The 21050-nt window shown below is 44.7% G+C and overlaps 1 protein-coding gene across 8 annotated transcripts in view; it reads left to right on the forward strand.

Moving 5' to 3' along the window:
* The window catches only part of UBN2 (ubinuclein 2), a 1075602-nt gene that overhangs the window by 275874 nt on the left and 778678 nt on the right, over positions 1–21050 (forward strand). For 7 of the 8 annotated variants that reach the window (XM_040360987.1, XM_040360994.1, XM_040360990.1 and 4 more), the window contains one exon: positions 1712–1813. The exons of the other annotated variant lie outside the window; for it this stretch is intronic. In XM_040360987.1, coding sequence (XP_040216921.1) covers positions 1712–1813 — 102 coding nt within the window. The remainder of the gene's footprint in view (positions 1–1711; positions 1814–21050) is intronic. 8 annotated transcript variants of the gene reach the window in all.

A 21050-nucleotide genomic window follows, 5' to 3' on the forward strand; every position in this document is an offset into this window, starting at 1 on the left:
TAAATGTAGAGCAAATATGCAAAAAAAATTCTATTAAATTCTTTATAAATATGACACAAAAAAAAACAATAATTATTGGTATGGCATGTATGTTCCTTGCTAAACGACTATATTTCTTATCAAGTCGTTATGGGTAAAGTTTTGCTTTTAAAGTTGTGTGTGTGTGTGTGTGTGTGTGTTTTAACATCTACATTAAAAATGTAATTGGTATGTTGAGAGGGAGGAAAAATCAGGCAGAAAGCAAAAAATACACAGATTAAAACTGTTGGATTTAAAGTGGATGTACACCCACAACTCACCCAGTATAAACTAATGGCACAGTATTAATATACATGCAAGCCCCCTGCATGTATCCCTACCTTGCAAATGTCACCCCCTTCAGCAGTAGGAGGCCCGCAAAACTCTGGAATCGGTGGGTCTCTTTGCCGGAGCTCATGGGATGTCAGTCGGGATGTCACAAGACTCCCTGCCCACCTCTACACTCCTACTTTCTGCTGGCTCTGGGAGCTGACTACACCATGAATATCGTCCTCAGTCCCACTGATCTTCTGCTAATCTCCAGGGTCACACCCCATGATGAGTAACATCCAGTCAAAACTCGGGAAAGGCACCACATGACTTCAGCATGCCCAATCATACTGAGGTGTGAAGCAGCCAATCCTGGGAGAGCTGGAGACGATTAGAGGAGGGATGTGAAGCTGGAATTGTAACGCCCTCTGCTCTAATGCTGTGCATGAGATAAAGAAATCAGATGTCAGTCACAGCGGTGGGGGATGTGGCGACACAAACTTATCTGTGTTGTGTTTTTTTATCTTACTAAAAAAGACAATAGGAGTGCTCAGAGCTGGATTACCACTTAATGGCAAGACTGGGCACAGATGACTTTACATCCGCTACTGTACCAGGTAGAAGTCTTTATTTAAACCTGAAATTTTATTTTTATGTTTTAATGAATTATTGATTTGATAAAAAGTTGTAAAATATTGGGCACATAAAATCAAGAATGTAAAAAAAAAAAAATATATATTTTTTAAGCCAGGGGTGCCCAACCTTTTGAAGATCGAGGGCCACTTAAGCGACTTGGTAACTGGTCACGGGCCACAATGAGCAGAGCGGGTGGATGGCAGCCCACACTACTTTTTTTTTGCGGATTGGATTGGAGGTAGGCGTTTGTAAACAGACACAAGTCCATTTACATCTGCTACTCCTTAGAGGTGAATGGAGGGTCCAATTGGGTCGGACTGGCCATGTGAAAGGGGCCTATGGCTCAGTGCAGGTAACTGATCAGTTTGAAAGCAGCCCAGTAACCACTGCAGAACAGATATGCCCATATATACACTGTGATTTTAGTAATAAACTTACCTTTAATAGCCGTATTCTATTCCAACCCAGAGCAGGAGGTTGTGGGCCACATCAGAGGGCTCCGCGGGCCACATGTGGCCCCCGGGCCACTGGTTGGGCATCCCTGTTTTAAGCTTTCCGCTTTCAGATTTTATATGATGTGAGGCTGTATTTGTGAACTTGGTCATGTAAGGTATAAAGAGCGACCCCCCCCCCCCCCCCACTCAAGTAGTGTAAGTGTAACACACGTTTACCATAATGTATACAGTATTATGTTTTTGAAAATGTTCTTAAAAGCCATCCCTTGTTTATATTTGTATATTTACTATTGTATATCTATACTTTTTATCCTTAGTAATTTTTATTACAGGGACGAAAAAGTCACCGCCATCGCAAGGACCGCATGCAGGATCTTTTAGACATTGGCTATGGCTATGATGAGACTGATCCCTTTATTGATAACTCTGAAGCAGTAAGTGCAATTGTTAATCACAAAATTGCAAACTAAATTGGTTCTAAAGGCAGAAGGTTTTTTTTTTTTTATCTTGATGTATTCTATGCATTAAGATAAACCCTTCAGAGTGCAGCATCCCCCTCAGTCCCCTAACCTGAGCCAAATCTCGATCCAGTGATGTTGCATGAGAGCCTCAGCAGTCCGGGACTCTCCCTCCTGATTGGCTGAGACACAGCAGTGGGCGCCATTGGCTTCCTCTGCCGTAATTTAAAATCAGTGAGCCAATGAGGAGAGAGTGGGCAAGGCCAAGCCGCAGCTCCATGTCTCGGTGCCCCCATAGCAAGCTGCTTGCTGTGGGGTCACTCAGCAGGAGGGCCCAAAGAAGAGGTGATCTGGGCTGCCCTGTGCAATGCCACTGCACAGAGCAGGTAAGTGTTTACATGTTTGTTGTTTAAAAAAACTAAAAAAACTTTAATATCACTTTAAATGAATTGTGACATTTTTTATGAGTTAATTATTCTTCTAAAAGAGACCTCTAATTTCATAGGTCACATCTTGCCTCGTGCCATTCATAATCAAAGCAGAACTAAACCGTCCTATCCTTTACAGCCAAGGAAGCTGCCACCTTGGCCTGTTTTTAATTTGCACTTGGTGCTGCACATGTTATCATTTATGACTCCAGCCATTTGATTGACAGGTTGAGCGCACAAGCAGCTGTTATTCATGGCATGCCTTGAATGTGTGTGTTACCCTAATTTTAAGAACCTTGTAATTGTTTGAGAGGCAATAACTGACCCTGCAGATTCCATGTAACACTTGTAACCCCAAAGGCAATTGTTTGAAGATTTTAGGTCCAGGATAGGATGAATAGCTGAGTCTTGGTACTGTGAACCGGTTTGAATAAAATCCTTTGAACCTGTGTTGCAGAGTGCAACAACCACTCCCTAAAACAAGAGATGGTTCTGAGCAGTTTGTACATTTTACGGTAGGATATTTGTAAGAATGTTGAAGGGTATTTAAATCACTGATTGAATATGGCCCAAAGGAATGCAAGCTGTAAGGGACATCCCCCCTCACATCCCTCAGAGTGAGCGAACCCCTTCATTGTGGAGAGGGCTTTGTCGCAAACTTGGTGTGCTTTGTTACAATTCTTGTGCCAAAATAAGGTCTGAATATTTACTTGGAATATAAAGCCTGGGAAAAACATTGTGGTACCATTTGAGGTGGTAGAAACCTGTGGAAGGGTTTAGAGCCTCTTCCTGTGGTAGAAAGATCTTTTCTCCTTCGTTCATTGACAGACACCGCCTTCTTTATTCAGAACCATATGGTTATATCACCCCCTACAGGAGTAGGACACTAGGCAGACAAAAGACTTGGCTACGCCCATGGGCAGTTCTAGGTGATGTATACCCACTCTCTGCTACAGGCCTTCAGTTTTTTCTGCCTAGTAAGGACCTAGTTCCCTGTTGGGATCTCTTGTCCTGGCAAGAGGACAAGACGCATACGACCGGGTCTCGAGTCGCAGCGTCCCTCATGGCTAACAGCCCCCCCCCCCCACTTTGGTCTCGAGGAGGTCCTGTCTGGAGCGATGCCCGCTTGGTCCTGGTATGGTGAGTAAAGTCCCCCTCTCCCCTTAGTTTTTTTTTAGTGGCGGACGCAGGCCCCTTCCCGGGTTAGTTGGTCCTACGAGTCCATTCTATCCCTGCACCCTCTTTTCCTAGCCCTGTAGGTCCCTGGGTAAACCCCCCTCCCCCCCTTCCATATGGGGTAGTGTGCCTGTGGGGGGGGGGGGGTCCTGGGGGATGGGGTTGAATGCTTTTGGGGTGTGCTGTGCTTACTAGGAGGGAGGCACTGGGTCCGGTGCCCAGATCCTCTTTCTCTCAATCACATCATGGTAGGCTACAGGGTTCTCCTGCATGTGTGGTAGTCTCGTGTAGCATGGCCGGCGGCCATTTTGCCATAGCCGGCGTCCTCTTTCCTAGTGCCTGAGGACTTCCTATGGTCGGCGGCCATGTTTGTGTAGCTCGGTGGCCATGATATGGTGGATTTTTGGCGCAGGCAACCGTGGCCATTACTGTGTAGCCCAGGACGCTATGGATGCAGACGGAAGTCCCTCTTTTTAATCCCGGCACTGACTCCTGTGCTTTCTGCTAGTTTGGACGCCACGTGTGTAGAGGTCGACATCTAAGGCAGCAAGCGCTACGCTAGTGGAGTGGCAAGTCTAGGGGATCCCTCCTTTCTCTGCTGTGTGGTGTCTTGATGGTCCAGTACCACTACCGCTGTATGGGGTGTCCCATTGTAGTGGTCACTCTTGGTGTGGGGCTCTCCTTTTTTCCCTTATGGAGTCTCGGGAGCATGTTTCCCTGCCTGACCCCCTGTCAGAGGCTGCCTCTGGATCCCAGTCATCCATTGACGCACTGACGGCGGACCTGGAGTCTTTTGTTTCCCGGTGGAGGTGGCTCTTGGGCAGCGGACTAGCAAGAAGCGTCCCCTGCCTTCCCCTGCTTCATTTGTACAAAAAACAAATGTCACTGCACCTACCTATGACTGGTCTATACAGTAAGGAGCACTGGAAAGGGCGCATGTATATACAAAAATATCACAGAATATCCAAGCTCAAACTTGCCAACCAATTAGCAACCAACCAAATTCACCTGTCTAACAGTATGCATTAAAAACAGGGGTTTAGTTGTGCGCATTTGCAAATACATGCGTAAGCTGCAGGCCCCTTCAAGGCTCCCTGTGTACTGCAGTCCTAACTATAAAATTAAAGTCTCCTCAGTGGAAGCACATGTATGCTGATGGATAGATAAAGGGAAGGTGGCCCAGCCCTCCTTAAAGGGGCAGGAGCACACTAATCACCCAGCACGTGGAAGCAAATGTGCTAGTGCGTTGCCTGACCACAATGACATCAATACAAAAAACAAATGTCACTGCCCCTACCTTTGACTGGTCTATACAGTAAGGAGCACTGGAAAGGGCGCATGTGTATATACAAAAATATCACAGAATATCCAAGCTCAAATGCGTGCAATTAAGCCCTGGTTTTTAACGCATACTGTTAGACAGGTGAATTTGGTTGGTTGCTGATTGGTTGGTAAGTTTGAGCTTGAATATTCTGGGATATCCCTGCTTCATCTGTCTCGTCAGATCCTGAAACTGATTCGGCTGCCATGGACAGGGTCCACCCTGTCGGGTCTGTGGTCGTGTTCCTAGATCTCTCGGACAGTGAGGATGATTCCTCGACCCCAGTGGCTGCGCACGAGAAGGTGCTGGTGGACACACTGATTGTTTTAACTTTAAAAGTTGGAAGATGCAGTCACGGCTGTGGTGGAGGTGCCGGTCCCCTTTGGCACTCACAAGCCGCCTTGCGCAGCAAAAGTGTTCTCCTATCCCTCCTTTTTTGACAAGTTTGTCTATAAAGATTGGGAGCGTCTGAAATGCTTTTTGTGATCCCAAAGTGTTTCGCTGTGCGTTATCCCTTTGAGGAGAGTCTGCTCAAAAAATGGACAACTCTGCCTGTGGTGGATCCTCCGATTTCCTGGTTGAACAAGACCACTATGATTCCGGTTGAGGACTCTCCGGCCTTTAAAGACCCAGCTGACAGGAAGGCAGAGTCTCTGAGCCGCACTATCTTCTCTATTGCGGGTTCAGCATTTAGGCTATTTTGGCTATTGCTCTGGTGTCTCAAACGCTGACAGTGGGCAAAGCTGTTGCGCTGTGACCTGGAAGGGCACCAGTTTCCACCTGACTTAATGGAATCAGCGAACCAACTGGTCCAGGGGCTGCAGTTTGTCTGCGATGCCTCTTTGGATGCAGCTCCCTTTCTTTCTAAGCCTTCTTTTTTCCTGCGGTAGTGCTTCAGGTATTGTGGCTGACGTGTTGGACTGCCCTAGCTGATCTGCCTTTTCAAGGCGATCGTTTGTTTGGGGCCACTCTGGATGATATCATTAAGAATGTCTCGGGGGGAAAGAGTACTTTTCTTCCACAATCAAAGAAAGGGAAGGAGCCAAGTCGCAAGCGTGGCCCTTCCTTCTCTGCACACAATTTTTTCGTCTCACCTATGACTGGTCTATCGACATCAAGGATGCCTACCTGCACATTCCAATTTGTGCACAGTACCAGCGGTTCCTCCACTTTGCTATGGGAGAGGAGTATTATCAGTTTGCGGCGTTACGCTTTGGTCTCACCTCCGCTCCTCGGGTCTTCAACAAAGTGTTTCACCCAGGTTCTGGCACAGCTGCGCCAGTGGGGAATTTCTGTTCTGGGCTATCTGGACAACCTTCTGCTGCAAGCAGAGTCCTTAGCGGCCCTGAGGGGTGACGTGGAGATCACTGTTCAGACTCTGGGTGGTTGATAAATTACCAAACGTCTGCGTTGACCCCAGTTCGGAAATTGGTTTATCTGTGTCTAACTCTGAATTCCGCTCAGGCCAGAGTGGTCCTTCCGCAGGACAAACTCCAAAAATTACAGGCGGCAGCTCACTTGGGCCTGATGGTGTCTACGTTCGAGGCGGTCCAGTTCGCTCAGTTTCATATGAGACCCCTGCAAAGGGAAATCTTGCTCAAATGGGACAAATGTGCTCAGTCTCTAGACATTCAGATTCGAGTGAGTCAAGGAGCCAAGGGGTCCCTGATCTGGTGGCTTCATTCCCTGGCTCTTCGGCAGGGGAAATCCTTTCTCCCGCTGTACTGGACGGTGGTCACCACTGATGCCAGTCTGTCCTGGGCCTGACCTTGGCCCAGGACTTCCAGGCTTCTCATTAACATCTTGGAACTCCGGGCGATCAGACTCTGTCTGGATCATTGGACAGGTCGGCTTCAGGGGCTCCCGATACGGATCCAGTCAGACAATGCCACGGCGGTGGCCTATGTCAACCACCAGGGAGGAACGAGGAGTGTGTTAGCCAGCCTGGAAGTAGCCGGCATTCTAAAGTGAGCAGAACGTTTCGTCCCGGCCATCTCCGCCGTTCATATTCTGGGGGTGGACAACTGACAGGCGGATTACCTCATTTGTTTTGGACCAAGGGGAGTGGTCTCTCCATCAGGAGGTATTTCAACTGATATGCCTACGCTGGGGATCTCCAGAGGTAGATCTAATAGCATCCCAAACCAACAGGCAGGTGCAGAGGTTTGTGGCCAGGTCTCGGGACACTCTGGCGGACGCTCTGGTCGATCCGTGGGGCCAGGATTGTCTAATATACGCCTTTCCTCCTCTCAAGCTTCTACCACAGCTGTTGCACAGGATCGAGGCCGAAGGAATTGCGGTCATTCTAGTGGCCCTGGACTAGCCACGTCGGTCCTGGCACGCCGACCTGGTGCGTCTGGTCGCAGACGCCTCCTTGGGGCTGCCTCTCAGGTAGTATCTGTTATCCCAAGGGCCGATCTTCCACCCTGCCTTGCCGTCGCTGGCTTTAACGGCCTGGCTATTGAAAGCCAGGTTTTGAAGGATAGGGGGCTTATCTGCGTCAGTGATTCCAACGCTGCTCAGAGCTAGAAAGTCTTCTTCTAGGAAGGTATATTATCGGACGTGGAAAGCGTATATTTTGTGGTGCGAGTCGGTGGGGTTTCAGCCACGTTCCTTTTCGGTGGCTCGGATTTTGACTTTTCTTCAGAGGGGTGTTGAAAAAAATGTTGTCCTCGAGTACTGTCAAGGGACAGGTGTCGGCCTTGGCAGTTTTCTTTCAATGCTCCCTGGCTTCACATTCCCTGGTGCATACCTTCATTCAGGGAGTGCGACATGTGGTTCCACCAGTGCGTTCTTCCTTGCCACCGTGGGACTTGAATCTTGTACTTTCGGTTATACAGAAGCCTCCGTTTGAGGATATTCAAGAAATTCCCCTGCTCACGCTATAACAGAAGGTGGCCTTCTTGGTGGCTATTACTTCTGCTCGCAGGGTGTCAGAGTTGGCGGCGCTATCTTGTCGCACGCCTTACCTGGTGATTCACAAGGACAAGGTGGTGCTTCGTCCTTGTCCGTCTTTTCTTCCAAAGGTTATCTCTGATTTCCGTTTAAATGAAGACATTGTGTTGCCTTCTCTATGTCCCAGGCCGCAACATCCGAGGGAATTTGCCTTGCACACCTTAGATGTGGTATGGGCAGTCAGGGTGTATTTGGCAGCCACGGAGTCCTTTCGAAGGGGGCTGTCTGCTTCTTCGGCGACCATTTCTAGATGGATCATGCATACGATGACTCTATTCTATCAAGGGTCAGGTTCCTCCCTTCCCTGTGAAGGCGCATTCAACTCGGGCGCTGAGTGCCTTCCGTCATCAGGCGTCAGTAACGCAAGTTTGCAAGGCGGCTGCCTGGTTGTCGGTGCACACTTTCACAAAATTTTACAAAATGGATGTGCTGGCATCTGCGGATGCTTCTTTTGGCCGCAAGGTTCTGCAGGCTGCGGTCTAGACGGTTTTTTCCCTTGTGAAGTTTTTTTTTTTGCTGGTCAGGTGGGCTCTTGGTTGTTTTCACTGAGCTCCAGGTTGTTTGGTTGGCCTTTTGCTTTGGGACATCGCTGTGATTCTGAATAAAGAAGGCGGTGTCTGTCAATGAACGCAAGAGAAAATAGGATTTTTTACTTACCGTAAAATCAGTTTCTTAGAGTTCATTGACACACAGCCCCCCCCCTTCTATGGAGTTTTAATACTTCTGATACTGCTTGTTACATAACTGAAGGCCTGTAGCAGAGAGGGGGTTATATATCATCTAGAACTGCCCATGGGCGTAGCCAAGTCTTTTTTGTCTGCCTAGTGTCCTCCTCCTGTAGGGGGCGATATAACCCTATGGTTCTGAATAAAGAAGGCTGTGTCTGTAAATTTTCTTCCTGTCACGTCAAGTGCTTTATACAATAAAGTGAAAAATTCAGCGCTGGGATATAAAAATCAAACTAAAATACAAGTATGCAAGCCAGCACTGAGGATAAATTTAAAAAAATTCCCAAAGCATATAGTAGTGAATAAGTGCAGCGCAAAAATAAAATAAAAATAAAGTATAATAAACAATGATGAATGAAAAGTAAATGAAAAAATAATAATTAGCCAGTGAAATTAAATGTCCATGTGTCCAAACAATCCTTAAATAAGTGTGAATCACACACTAAAATCCAACAGGAGTGAGAGTGAAGAGGAAACACCACTAAGGAAATCCACCACCGCAGATAAGATGGACTCTCACCTCATTGCTTCGACCCAAAAGAGTCACAAAGCATATCAGCAAACCCTCAGTCAGATCCAGCCTCCAAACGGAACCACCCTACCACAGGGATATCAGCAGGCCACCATGTATAAAAGACACACAAAAGAAATCTAGTGCTCTCTGTACAACTAGTTTTAATGAAGGAAAGATAAAAGTAAGGGCACTCACATTTAAAAACACTCGTAGCGCCGAGTGTATGCTGTAACAGTAATAATCTCAGCAACGATGATCGGGGTGACGTCTTGCGTAGCTCCTCCCCTTACGTACGCGTTACGTCCCGGGGGCGGGACTTCATCAGCGTCAGGTGGAGCGAGTACACTCGACGTCCCCAATGGCCAAATATATATAGTTTTCCTGTGCGCCCAGCAGCCAATCAGAGCCCTCGTCGATGCGGCCAATCAGAGAATCACAAGACAATGACATCCGGGTCATGACACTCGTGGATGCGGCCAATAGTCAGAGAATCACAAGACAATGACATCCGGGTCATGACACTCGTGGATGCGGCCAATAGTAAATTGTAAATTTACTATCGGCCGCATCCACGAGTGTCATGACCCGGATGTCATTGTCTTGTGATTCTCTGATTGGCCGCATCGACGAGGGCTCTGATTGGCTGCTGGGCGCACAGGAAAACTATATATATTTGGCCATTGGGGACGTCGAGTGTACTCGCTCCACCTGACGCTGATGAAGTCCCGCCCCCGGGACGTAACGCGTACGTAAGGGGAGGAGCTACGCAAGACGTCACCCCGATCATCGTTGCTGAGATTATTACTGTTACAGCATACACTCGGCGCTACGAGTGTTTTTAAATGTGAGTGCCCTTACTTTTATCTTTCCTTCATTAAAACTAGTATATACAGAGAGCACTAGATTTCTTTTGTGTGTCTTTTATACATGGTGGCCTGCTGATATCCCTGTGGTATGGTGGTTCCGTTTGGAGGCTGGATCTGACTGAGGGTTTGCTGATATGCTTTGTGACTCTTTTGGGTCGAAGCAATGAGGTGAGAGTCCATCTTATCTGCGGTGGTGGATTTCCTTAGTGGTGTTTCCTCTTCACTCTCACTCCTGTTGGATTTTAGTGTGTGATTCACACTTATTTAAGGATTGTTTGGACACATGGACATTTAATTTCACTGGCTAATTTATTATTTTTTCATTTACTTTTCATTCATCATTGTTTATTATACTTTATTTTTATTTTTGCGCTGCACTTATTCACTACTATACGTCAAGTGCTTTACCAAAGATGCCCCTCTTCAAAGGGCATGGTAGTGAGGCTATTTTTACTGTCGGCTTCATCTGACTAGGCTTTCTGACATCAAATTCTGTGCAGAAGCCATTTTGGAAATTTTGTGTATGACCTTGTCCTAGGGCATCAACACAGAAAAGTTTTTGCTGTTCAGTCCCGTAAGACAGGATCATGTTGAGTGTCCGTTGCCCTAGTCCAATTAGCTGCAGTTTGACAAATAGAGATTGCAGCAATACTTGATTGTAGGGTTGAATCTGCAAGGGTAAAGAGAGCCTTTAAGCCTAGTACAGATGAGGCAAATGTCAGATGTAATTGTCTGGTTCAATAAATACCGGACATCATTCGGCCCGTGTGTGCAACAGCTGTTTGGAGAAAATTCAGCCAGCTTCTGTCGCAGGGGTGTGACAGAAAAGTCTGCCAATCGGCATCCAGTCAGCGCTCTCAGCCATTAACCGATGTGTTCTGGCAGCGGGGCCATCACCCTGTCAGAACACAAAACTCAGCAGGAGAGATCATTGTACCAACATCCGATCGTTAGTACAGCGGCACCTCCCATAGCTCAGCTGTTGAGATCATTGTACCAACGTCCGATCGTTGGTACAGCGGCACCTCCCAAGCTCTTCAATTTTTTTTTATTCGTTTTTGGCCTGCTGGGTTGAATGAAAAAAGTGGCTTAAAGGAAAAAGATACGGCTGAACACCACCATAAATCCAATAATGATTTATTCATGTCCTCATCACTGCCACCAAAACAAAGGACACAGACGTGTACCATTTCACACCTAACTTGTGCTTCGTCATGGTTTTTAAGAAGGGCCAGCACCCAGCCCATTTGATCCATTGGATTACAATCACCTGGAGCAGCGTTGCCTTTTTTGGATTTACTTGTACCAGGCTTTAACTACCTTAATACTGGGCACTTTCACGCCCCCTTTCAGGCCAATTTTCAGCTTTCAGTGCTGTCACACTTTGACAGTTTCATGTCGCGCTGTACCCAAATTCATTTATTAGCATTTTCTTCCCACAAATATAGGGCTTTCTTTTAGTGGTATGCTAAAACAAACAGAAAGTGACCTTTCAACACCCAACCACGACAGAGGCAGACTTCCATCCCTAGAGATGTGCGAAAGCAAGAAAAAAGGGAAAAAGAATGCGGGACTTTAAATGAAGCCTCTCTGTTATTACAGATAAATATAACTGTTTAATCATAACTATGAAGGATATATTAACTTAATCCCTGGTGGATAATCTCCACAGCCATAATAGAATTCGTTAATTTTATATTTTGAAAGATTTGTTAAATGAGAAAAATATATAGTGCATCATATAAAAATACATAATGCATGGGGTTTATAAAGAAACCCATAATTAATAACATGTTAAATATTTAATCTTGAATAAACATGATTAGTACAAAGAGCGATGATGTATAATTGATCTATTGGTGTATTATATGTGATTGTTATAAAAGATACAAACAATACATAATATAAAGATAAAGATAAAATACAAATATTAAGAAATCCATGATGGTAAGTAAACAATAACTTGGCATCCTTGAGTATGGACTTGACGCGTTTCATTGTGTTTAAAACCATTCATCAGGAGTAGGATGCTATAGGGTAAATAAAATATAAAAGTAAGTAAATGGGCAAACATCTAATATAATATGCTCTCCTTCTAAGCTGACAAGAGGCACAGTCCAGCAATGGATACTTTACCTATGGAGGTATCTCATAGGTGTAACTCTACAGCTCCTAGGATGGAGTGGGGATGGTTCGGAATTATTTTTCTCGTACTGGGTTGAGGCGAGAGACCCCCTCCCGTTGGCTCCAGCTACACAGTCCCCCTAGAGAAGTAGGGTGGACTGGGTCGGAGACCATAGGGCCCGACAGCTGGGAGTGAAACCATGTGGCTGCAACTTGACTTCAGGGTTGGAGGTATGTGTCCCTGGGATATGATAGTGCAGCTGTGAGAAGAATGAATAACATCCATTGCAACAAAAAGTTGGAGATCAAAATGAAAAATCAAGCTGGTCACACAAGTGAGGGGGGAGGAAGAGGAAAAAAAAAAGGGAGGGGGAGAGAAGGGGAAAGGAGGGGTGCCTGTTAGGCGCCTGTGGTGTGTTCTGTAAATGAACAGGTGTGTGAAATAGGAGGGTGTGTGTGTGTTTTAGATGTGGTGAATTGATATGCACACATCCGGCAATGAAGTGTCCGTGTGCTAGCCCTGCAAGCACAAAAATATAAATAGAAACCTAAATGTGTATGTATGTGTTTGTAATTGTGAGTGAATATGTGTATGTGCCAAGTGTCAGCATTGCGAGTGTGTAAAGTGTGATATAGAGCATAAACGTGTATGAGGAACTATGTTCGTAAGTGTATGTGATCCCAGTGAGTTCCCTTCGTACCTGGAGTGTCTGGGGGAGACATACATGGGCAACCACCGGTCTGTCCTGGCTGAAGTACCCTCAACTCTGGGCGGGACCCCACCAGTGCCATGCATAGATGCACGGCGTGAGAAGTTGGAGGGCCCCCTCTTGGAATGCGGGGGGCCATCCATCTCTACCGCAGCGTTGGATGTTATGGCACAAACGGCCATCGTGGTATAGTGTGGTAGCCGCATGTGGGGGCGTGCTAGCATGGCAACGAGGTGCAGAGGTCGATCCCCGCCCCCACCACCTGGAGGATGTGGGAGGGGAGAAGGGACTGGGCACCTCGCAACCCCGGAACGTGAAAAAGAAAAGCACCAAAACCATCGTCCTTGGGCTGTAAAGTAAATCTAAAGTGCATCCAACTATTGCAGAAAGTAACATGAGTACAATGGTATAAATGCCCAGTGTAGATGGGCAGAAGTAGATTAAATTGAGTTATTGGATGAACTTAATATGTCTTATTAGAAATTCTATTTGGAATACTTTTAAAGGTGGATGCCACAAAGAAATCATATAAATAACAAAAACTGTATAGGTGTAATAAGTTAGCTGTGTTGGGCATGGTCAGTCACTGGAAAAAGTGGGTGTCTGCCACCTGGTATGAAGTATGCTAAAAAAAAACAGAACGTGACCTTTTAACACCCAACCATGACACCGGCAGGCTTCCATCCCTAGAGATATGCGAAAGCAAGAAAGGGAAAAAGAATGCATGACTTTAAATGAAGCCTCTCTGTTATTACGGATAAATATAACTATTTGATCATAACTATGAAGGATGTATTAACCCAGGGATTGACAAATTTGCTCGGAATCTAGGAGCCAGGTAAAAAAGTTAGGAGCCAGAAAACGCGCCCTGTCCCAACGAGCTTGCGCGCAGAAGCGAACACATACGTGAGCAGCGCCCGCATATGTAAACAGTGTTCAAACCACACGCGAGGTATCGCCGCGATTGGTAGAGCGAGAGCAATAATTCTAGCCCTAGACCTCCTCTGTAACTCAAAACATGCAACCTGTAGATTTTTTTAAACGTCGCCTATGAAGATTTTAAAGGGTAAAAGTTTGTCGGCATTCCACGAGCGGACGCAATTTTGAAGCGTGGCATGTTGGGTATGAATTTACTCGGCGTAACATTATCTTTCATAATATAAAAAAAAATGGGGATAACTTTACTGTTGTCCTATTTTTTTAATTAAAAAAAGTGTAATTTTTTTCACAAAAAAAGTGCGCTTGTAAGACCGCTGCGCAAATACGGCGTGACAGAAAGTATTGCAACAATCGCCATTTTATTCTCTAGGGTGTTAGGATAAAATATATATATAATGTTTGGGGGTTCTAATTAGAGGGAAGAAGATGGCAGTGAAAAATAACATTAGAATTGCTGTTTAACTTGTAATGCTTAACTTGTAATACCAACGGCCACCACCAGATGGCGCCAGCTCACATTTTTTTTTTTTGCCCCCCTTCCAAGCCAAGTCGCCAGGACCCTATTTCTAGTCGCCATGGCGACCTGGCGCCCGGGATTTGTCGAGCCCTGTATTAACCCAATCCCCACAGCCATAATATAATTTGGTAAAAAGTATATTTTGAAAGATTTGATAAATGAGAAAAATAGATATAGAGCGTCATATAAAATACATAATGCATGGGGTTTATAAGGAAACCATAATTAAACATAATAACATATTAAATATTTAATCTTAAATAAACATGATTAGTACAAAGAGCGATGATACATATAATACACCAATAGATCAATTATACATGATTACAAGATACGAACAATACATAATATAAAGATAAAATACAAATATTAAATCCATGATGGTAAGTAAATAATAACTTGGCACCCTTGAGTATGGACTTAACGCGTTTCATGGTGTTTTAAACCATTCATCAGGAGTAGGATGCTATAGGGTAAATGAATATAAAAGTAAGTAAATGGGCAAACATTCAGAGCTTTTTTTCTCAGAAAATAGGTGCAGGAACTCAACCACGACACCGTTCAGATTCCAAAAACAGTAGACTGGTCTTAAAGGGGCATTAAATACCAGGATTGCATTACATACAGAATGCAGAGTTCAGGGGGTTACACACAGAGTGCAGAGCTGTCACTTGTAAACACAGAAACCAGACTTCTGTGTTTACAAGTGATTGTGGTGAGCAGGCACCAAAGGGAAAAAAAGCCCTGCAAACATCTAATATAATATGCTCTCCATCTAAGGGACAAGAGGCACAGTCTTGCAAATGCATACTTTACCTATGGAGGTATCTCATAGGTGTAACTCTGCGGCTCCTAGGATGGAGTGGGTATGGTTGGAATTATTTCTCTCATCCGGGGTTGAGGCGGGAGACCCCCTCCGGTTGGCTCCAGCTCCACAGTCCCTCTAGAGAGGTAGGGTGGACTGGATCGGAGACCATAGGGCCCGACAGCCGGGAGTGAAACCAGGTGGCTGCAACTTGACTTCATGCAATGACGCTGGCGGGGTCCCGCCCATAGTTGAGGGTACTTCATCCGGGACAGTCCGGTGGCTGCCCATGTCTGATTTCATCCTGATGGGTGACTTGTATGTCTTCCCCCAGACACTCCAGGTACAAAGGGAACTCACTGGGATCACATACACTCACACTCATGCACATAGTTCCTCATACACGTTTATGCTCTATATGATACTTTATACACTCACAATGCTGACACTTGGCACGTACACACATTCACTCACAATTACAAACACATACACATTTAGGTTTCTATTTATATTTTTGTGCTTGCAGGGCTAGCACACTGACACTTCATTGCCGGATGTGTGCATATCAATTAACCACATCTAAACACACACACACTCTCCTATTTCACACACTGTTCATTTACAGAACACACCACAGGAGCCTATACAGGCACCCCTCCTTTCACCCCCCCCCCCTTTCCCCTCTTCCTTCCTCCTCACTTGTGTGACCAGCTTGATTTTTCATTTTGATCTCCAACATTTTGCTACATTGGATGTTACTCATTTTCTTCACCTTATCTACTCACAGCTGCACTATCATATCCCAGGGACACATACCTCCAACCCTGAGGTCAAGCTGTAGCCACCTGGTTCCACTCCCGGCTGTCGGGCCCTGTGGTCTCCAACCCAGTCCACCCTACCTCTCTAGGGGTACTGTGTAGCTGGAGCCAATGGCAGGGGAGTCTCCGGCCTCAACCCCCGAAGATAGAAATAATTCCAAACCATCCCCACTCCATCCTAGGAGCCGCAGAGTTACACCTATGAGATACCTCTATAGGTAAAGTATCTATTGCTGGACTGCGCCTCTTGTCCCTTAGATGGAGAGCATATTATATTTGATGTTTGCCCATTTACTTACTTTTATATTCATTTACCCTATAGCATCCTACTCCTGATGACTGGTTTTAAACACCATGAAACTCTGTGACATTATGGCTGTGGGGATTGGGTTAATAAATCCTTCATAGTTATGATCAAATATTTTTATTTATCCGTACTAACGGAGAGGCTTAATTTTAAGTCCTGCATTAATTTTCCCCTTTTTTTTCTTGCTTTCTTTTAGTGGTATTTAATCACTGCTGTTGTGTTTTTTCTTTTTGCTAAAAAAAGAAAGACCTAATTTTTATTTTTATTTTTTAAATAAGTAGTTTTCTTAGTTTGGCAGAAAATTTGGTAATTAAGTAAATTTTCTCCTTCACTGATGTGCGCTGATGGGGCGGCACTGATGGGCACTAGGTGGCATTAATAGGCGCACTGAAAGGCAGCACAGAGTGGCTGCACTGATGGCCACAGAGTGGCTGCACTGATGGCCACAGAGTGGCTGCACTGATGGCCACAGAGTGGCTGCACTGATGGCCACAGAGTGGCTGCACTGATGGCCACAGAGTGGCTGCACTGATGGCCACAGAGTGGCTGCACTGATGGCCACAGAGTGGCTGCTCTGATGGCCACAGAGTGGCTGCTCTGATGGCCACAGAGTGGCTGCTCTGATGGCCACAGAGTGGCTGCTCTGATGGCCACAGAGTGGCTGCTCTGATGGCCACAGAGTGGCTGCTCTGATGGCCACAGAGTGGCTGCTCTGATGGCCACAGAGTGGCTGCTCTGATGGCCACAGAGTGGCTGCTCTGATTATCATTTTCCTGATTACCTATACATTTCTCTGTGGAGATGTTGCTAATTGGCTGTCGGTATGAGGCGAGGAGAGCCGATAAATGGCATCTCCTTATTTACATGTGATTTGACACAGCTAATCACACTGGTAAAGAGCCCCATCACAGGGACACAGCGTGCCTGTGATCGCCGGCTGTGCACCCCCGCAGCGAGACTGGATGATCTCCTACAATATTGGCCTGGAAAGAGCATCCTGTCACCAGTCATTTGTCTATACGGCATGCGGAAGGAGGTTGGAGTGGTAAAGTCCAGTTTGTTTATACCTACAAACAAACCTATAATAGGGCTTACCTGTAGGTGCAGTAACTGTCTCCTAAACATACACCATTCTGAAGATATTAAAGAGGACATTAAGTCCCCCCCCCTTTTTTTTTTATGACCTGCAAAAGTAAAGACATAATGACATTATGTTAACCACTTAAGACCCGGACCAAAATGCAGCTAAAGGACCCGGCCAGGTTTTGCGATTCGGCACTGCGTCGCTTTAACAGACAATTGCGCGATCGTGCGACGTGGCTCCCAAACAAAATTGGCGTCCTTTTTTTTTCTCCCACAAATAGAGCTTTCTTTTGGTGGTATTTGATCACCTCTGCGGTTTTTATTTTTTGCACTATAAACAAAAATAGAGCGACAATTTTGAAAAAAATTCAATATTTTTTACTTTTTGCTTTAACAAATATCCCCCAAAAGTATATAAAAAAACTTTTTTTTCCCTCAGTTTAGGCCGATACGTATTCTTCTACCTATTTTTGGTAAAATTGCAATAATCGTTTATCAGTTGGTTTTTGCGCAAAATTTATAGCATTTACAAAATGGGGGATAGTTTTATTGCATTTTTTTTTTTTTTTACTACTAATGGCGGCGATCAGCGATTTTATTTATTTATTTATTTATTTTTGTGACTGCGACATTATGGCAGACACTTCGGACAATTTTGACACATTTTTGGGACCATTGTCATTTTCACAGCAAAAAATGCATTTAAAATGCATTGTTTATTGTGAAAATTACAGTTGCAGTTTGGGAGTTTAACCACAGGGGGCGCTGATGGGGTTATGTGTGACCTCAAGTGTGTTTACAACTGTAGGGGGGTGTGGCTGTAGGTGTGACGTCATCGATTGTGTCCCCCTATAAAAGGGATCACACAATCGATGACGCCGCCACAGTGAAGAATGGGGAATCTGTGTTTACACACAGCTCTCCCCGTTCTTCAGCTCCGGGGACCGTTCACGGGACTCCAGCAGCGATCGGGTCCGCGGGTCCCGCGGCCCCGGAGCTTCGGACCAGGGCGCGCGCCCCACGGCTGGGTACTAGCACAGGACGTGCCTGTGCCCAGCCGTGCCATTCTGCCGACGTATATGTGCAGGAGGCGGTCCTTAAGTGGTTAAACTTGCCTGCAAATGAAGCCCTCGTCGTCCCCACTTGAGGCCGCATCAATCTTACCCTGTCTTCCCTCCGGGTCCATGGGCTCCGGCTGTATGACTGGCCGGAAGTCGCTTGACGTCACTCCCGCACATGCTCGCAGGAGCAGCTGGTCACGACAAAGGCTTCTGTAGAAACAGCACAGGTGGCTGTTCCTTCAGAGCGCATGCGCCAATGACTTAATCAGCTGCATATACAGTAAATATCTCCTAAATGCATGTTCATGAGATATTTACAGTACCTATAGGTAAGCCTTGTAGGCTTTAAAACAATGTGGCGCTCCAAATAGTGACAAAAAAAAAATGGAATTAAAAGGGAATATACTAGAACTAAATGAAAATAATATATGATGTGTGTGTGTGTGTGTGTGTATGATCAAATTAAAGCTCAAAGTGAATGTTCCAGAGATGAATAAATCAAAAAGTTTTAAAATGGTTCTTGAATAAACAAAAATGCGCAACATGAAAATAAATCCTGTGTATGGAAAAAGTCTCACACTTCTCCCAGTGATATGGATCTCATGTATAAATAAAAGATAGGGTTAGCATGCTTACCAGACTTGGTCGCCTCATATACTGTACAGCATAGGAGTATGAGTATAAAAAACAAAAAACGCACATAGTGTATCACTGTATAGTGGGTTTATTGTAAAGACATGGAGTAGACAATCAAAAAATTCCATAAAATGCTGGTATCCTTCAGTTATAAAAACAGTATGCAGTAACTTCAGGAGCGTCACCGGGTGCATTTAGTCAGATTAGACATTATCTGGGGTGTGAGGCTTGTGTATAACTACCGTATATATAGACCTCCTCACCAATGAGGAATTGTGTCAAATTGCAACTGACAAAAAAAAAATTACATTGCACACATACAAGAATGACATTTGCCTCCTGAAAGGCTATTTAAAATACCTGAACATATTTAGAAAATATGGAGATTTAGTTACCATATGGCCATATAGCCATGGACATACTAAGTCAAAGTAGTAACAACTGGGGACTCCTGGATGTTTCAGTCGTAGGTGTTCCAATATGGCGCTGGTGTGTGTTCCACTCCTCATTTTCAAATCTCATGATGATTTGATGAGGGCAAACAGATGACAGTGTGGACCCAGCCTCATTTTTGAGCCGCATTGTAGCATCAGCGTGCTTGCCACGCCTCGCTTTCAAGTCACATTATGATTTGATGACAGCGTACATGTGACACAGCATGGCCCAAGCCTTGTCTTAAGCAGCAGTGTGATAAGGCGCGCTCATCCTCGTATACATTGAGTATAGAGGAGCCTTAGATAAAAAATAAAATAAAAATAAAGAACAACTTCAACGGCAATGCGCTGCAAATCTCCCCATATGAAATAAAATAGAATAAGAACAGAGGGATTGTGTGATCAGATGGATGAAAACTAGGGGTGCACCGAATGGAAATTTTGGTACCGAACATGAAGGATACACTAGGCAGAAAACCGAAACCAAAAATGACTTTTTTTTTTTAAAACAACATTTATTTGATATATAAAATTGTGTTTTATATTCGCTATTCATATTCAACTTTTTTATTATCATGAATTTAACTACTTGCCTACAGGGCACCTTAACCCCCTTCCTGCCCAGACCAATTTTCAGCTTTCAGCGCTGTCACAATTTGAATGACAACTGCGCGGTCATGCAACCCTGTACCCAAATAAATTTTTTTTTTAATTTCCCCACAAATAGGGCTTTCTTTTGGTGGTATTTGATCACCTCTGCAGTTTTTATTACTTGCGCTATAAACAAAAGAATAGGGACAAGTTTGAAAAAAAAAAAAAAACACTTTTTTTATTTTTGCTATAATAAATATCAATTTTTTTAATTTATTTTTTAAAACAAATTTTTTCCTCAGTTTAGGCCGATACGTATTATACATATTTTTGGTAATAAAAATCGCAATAAGCGTATATTGATTGGTTTGCGTAAAAGTTATAGGGTCTACAAAATAGGGGATAGATTTATAGCATTTTTATTATTTTTTTACTAGTAATGGCGGCGATCAGCGATTTTTATCGTGACTGCGATATTGCAGCGGACACATCGGACACTTTTGACACATTTTTGGGACCTTTCACATTTATACAGCGATCCCTGCTATAAAAATGCATTGATTACTGTATAAATGTGACTGGCAGGGAAGAGGTTAACACTAGGGGGCGATTAAGGGGTTAATGTATTCCCTAGGGAGTGATTCTTACTGTGGGGGAGGGGAGTGACTGGGGGAGATGACCGATGGTTGTCCCTATGTACAAGGGACACACCATTGGTCCCCTCTCCCTGACAGGACGTGGATCTGTGTGTTTACACACACAGATCCACTGTCCTGCTCAGTTACTGGGCAATCGCGGGTTGGGCAAGCGCATCGGGTCCCCAGTGACACGGGGGGGCGTGCATTACCCCCCTAGTGGCTTTTAAAGGCGCAGATTCATATGACGTCCGCCCAGAATAACAGAGTCTTCCTCCTGCCATCTTTTAAAGGCGGGCGGTTGACAAGTGGTTAATGAATAAAAAAGTAGTACAATCCAGTTGTGTAACATAAGTACTTAAATAAATGGAAACCCACACAAATTGGCACAGAAAATAAAATACAAAAAAAAAGCAACTTACAGTAAGTTACAGTACATATGCTGCACATTGCACAATAATTGATAATAAAAAAATAAAATAAATACAAAAGACAGACATAATCTAAAATGCCAAAGACTAAGAACCTTTATGTTTGAGTAGATGAACTTGCACTGTTTATGTTC

The sequence above is a fragment of the Rana temporaria genome, chromosome 7 (assembly GCF_905171775.1).
Source record: "Rana temporaria chromosome 7, aRanTem1.1, whole genome shotgun sequence".
NCBI classification, from domain to species: domain Eukaryota; kingdom Metazoa; phylum Chordata; class Amphibia; order Anura; family Ranidae; genus Rana; species Rana temporaria.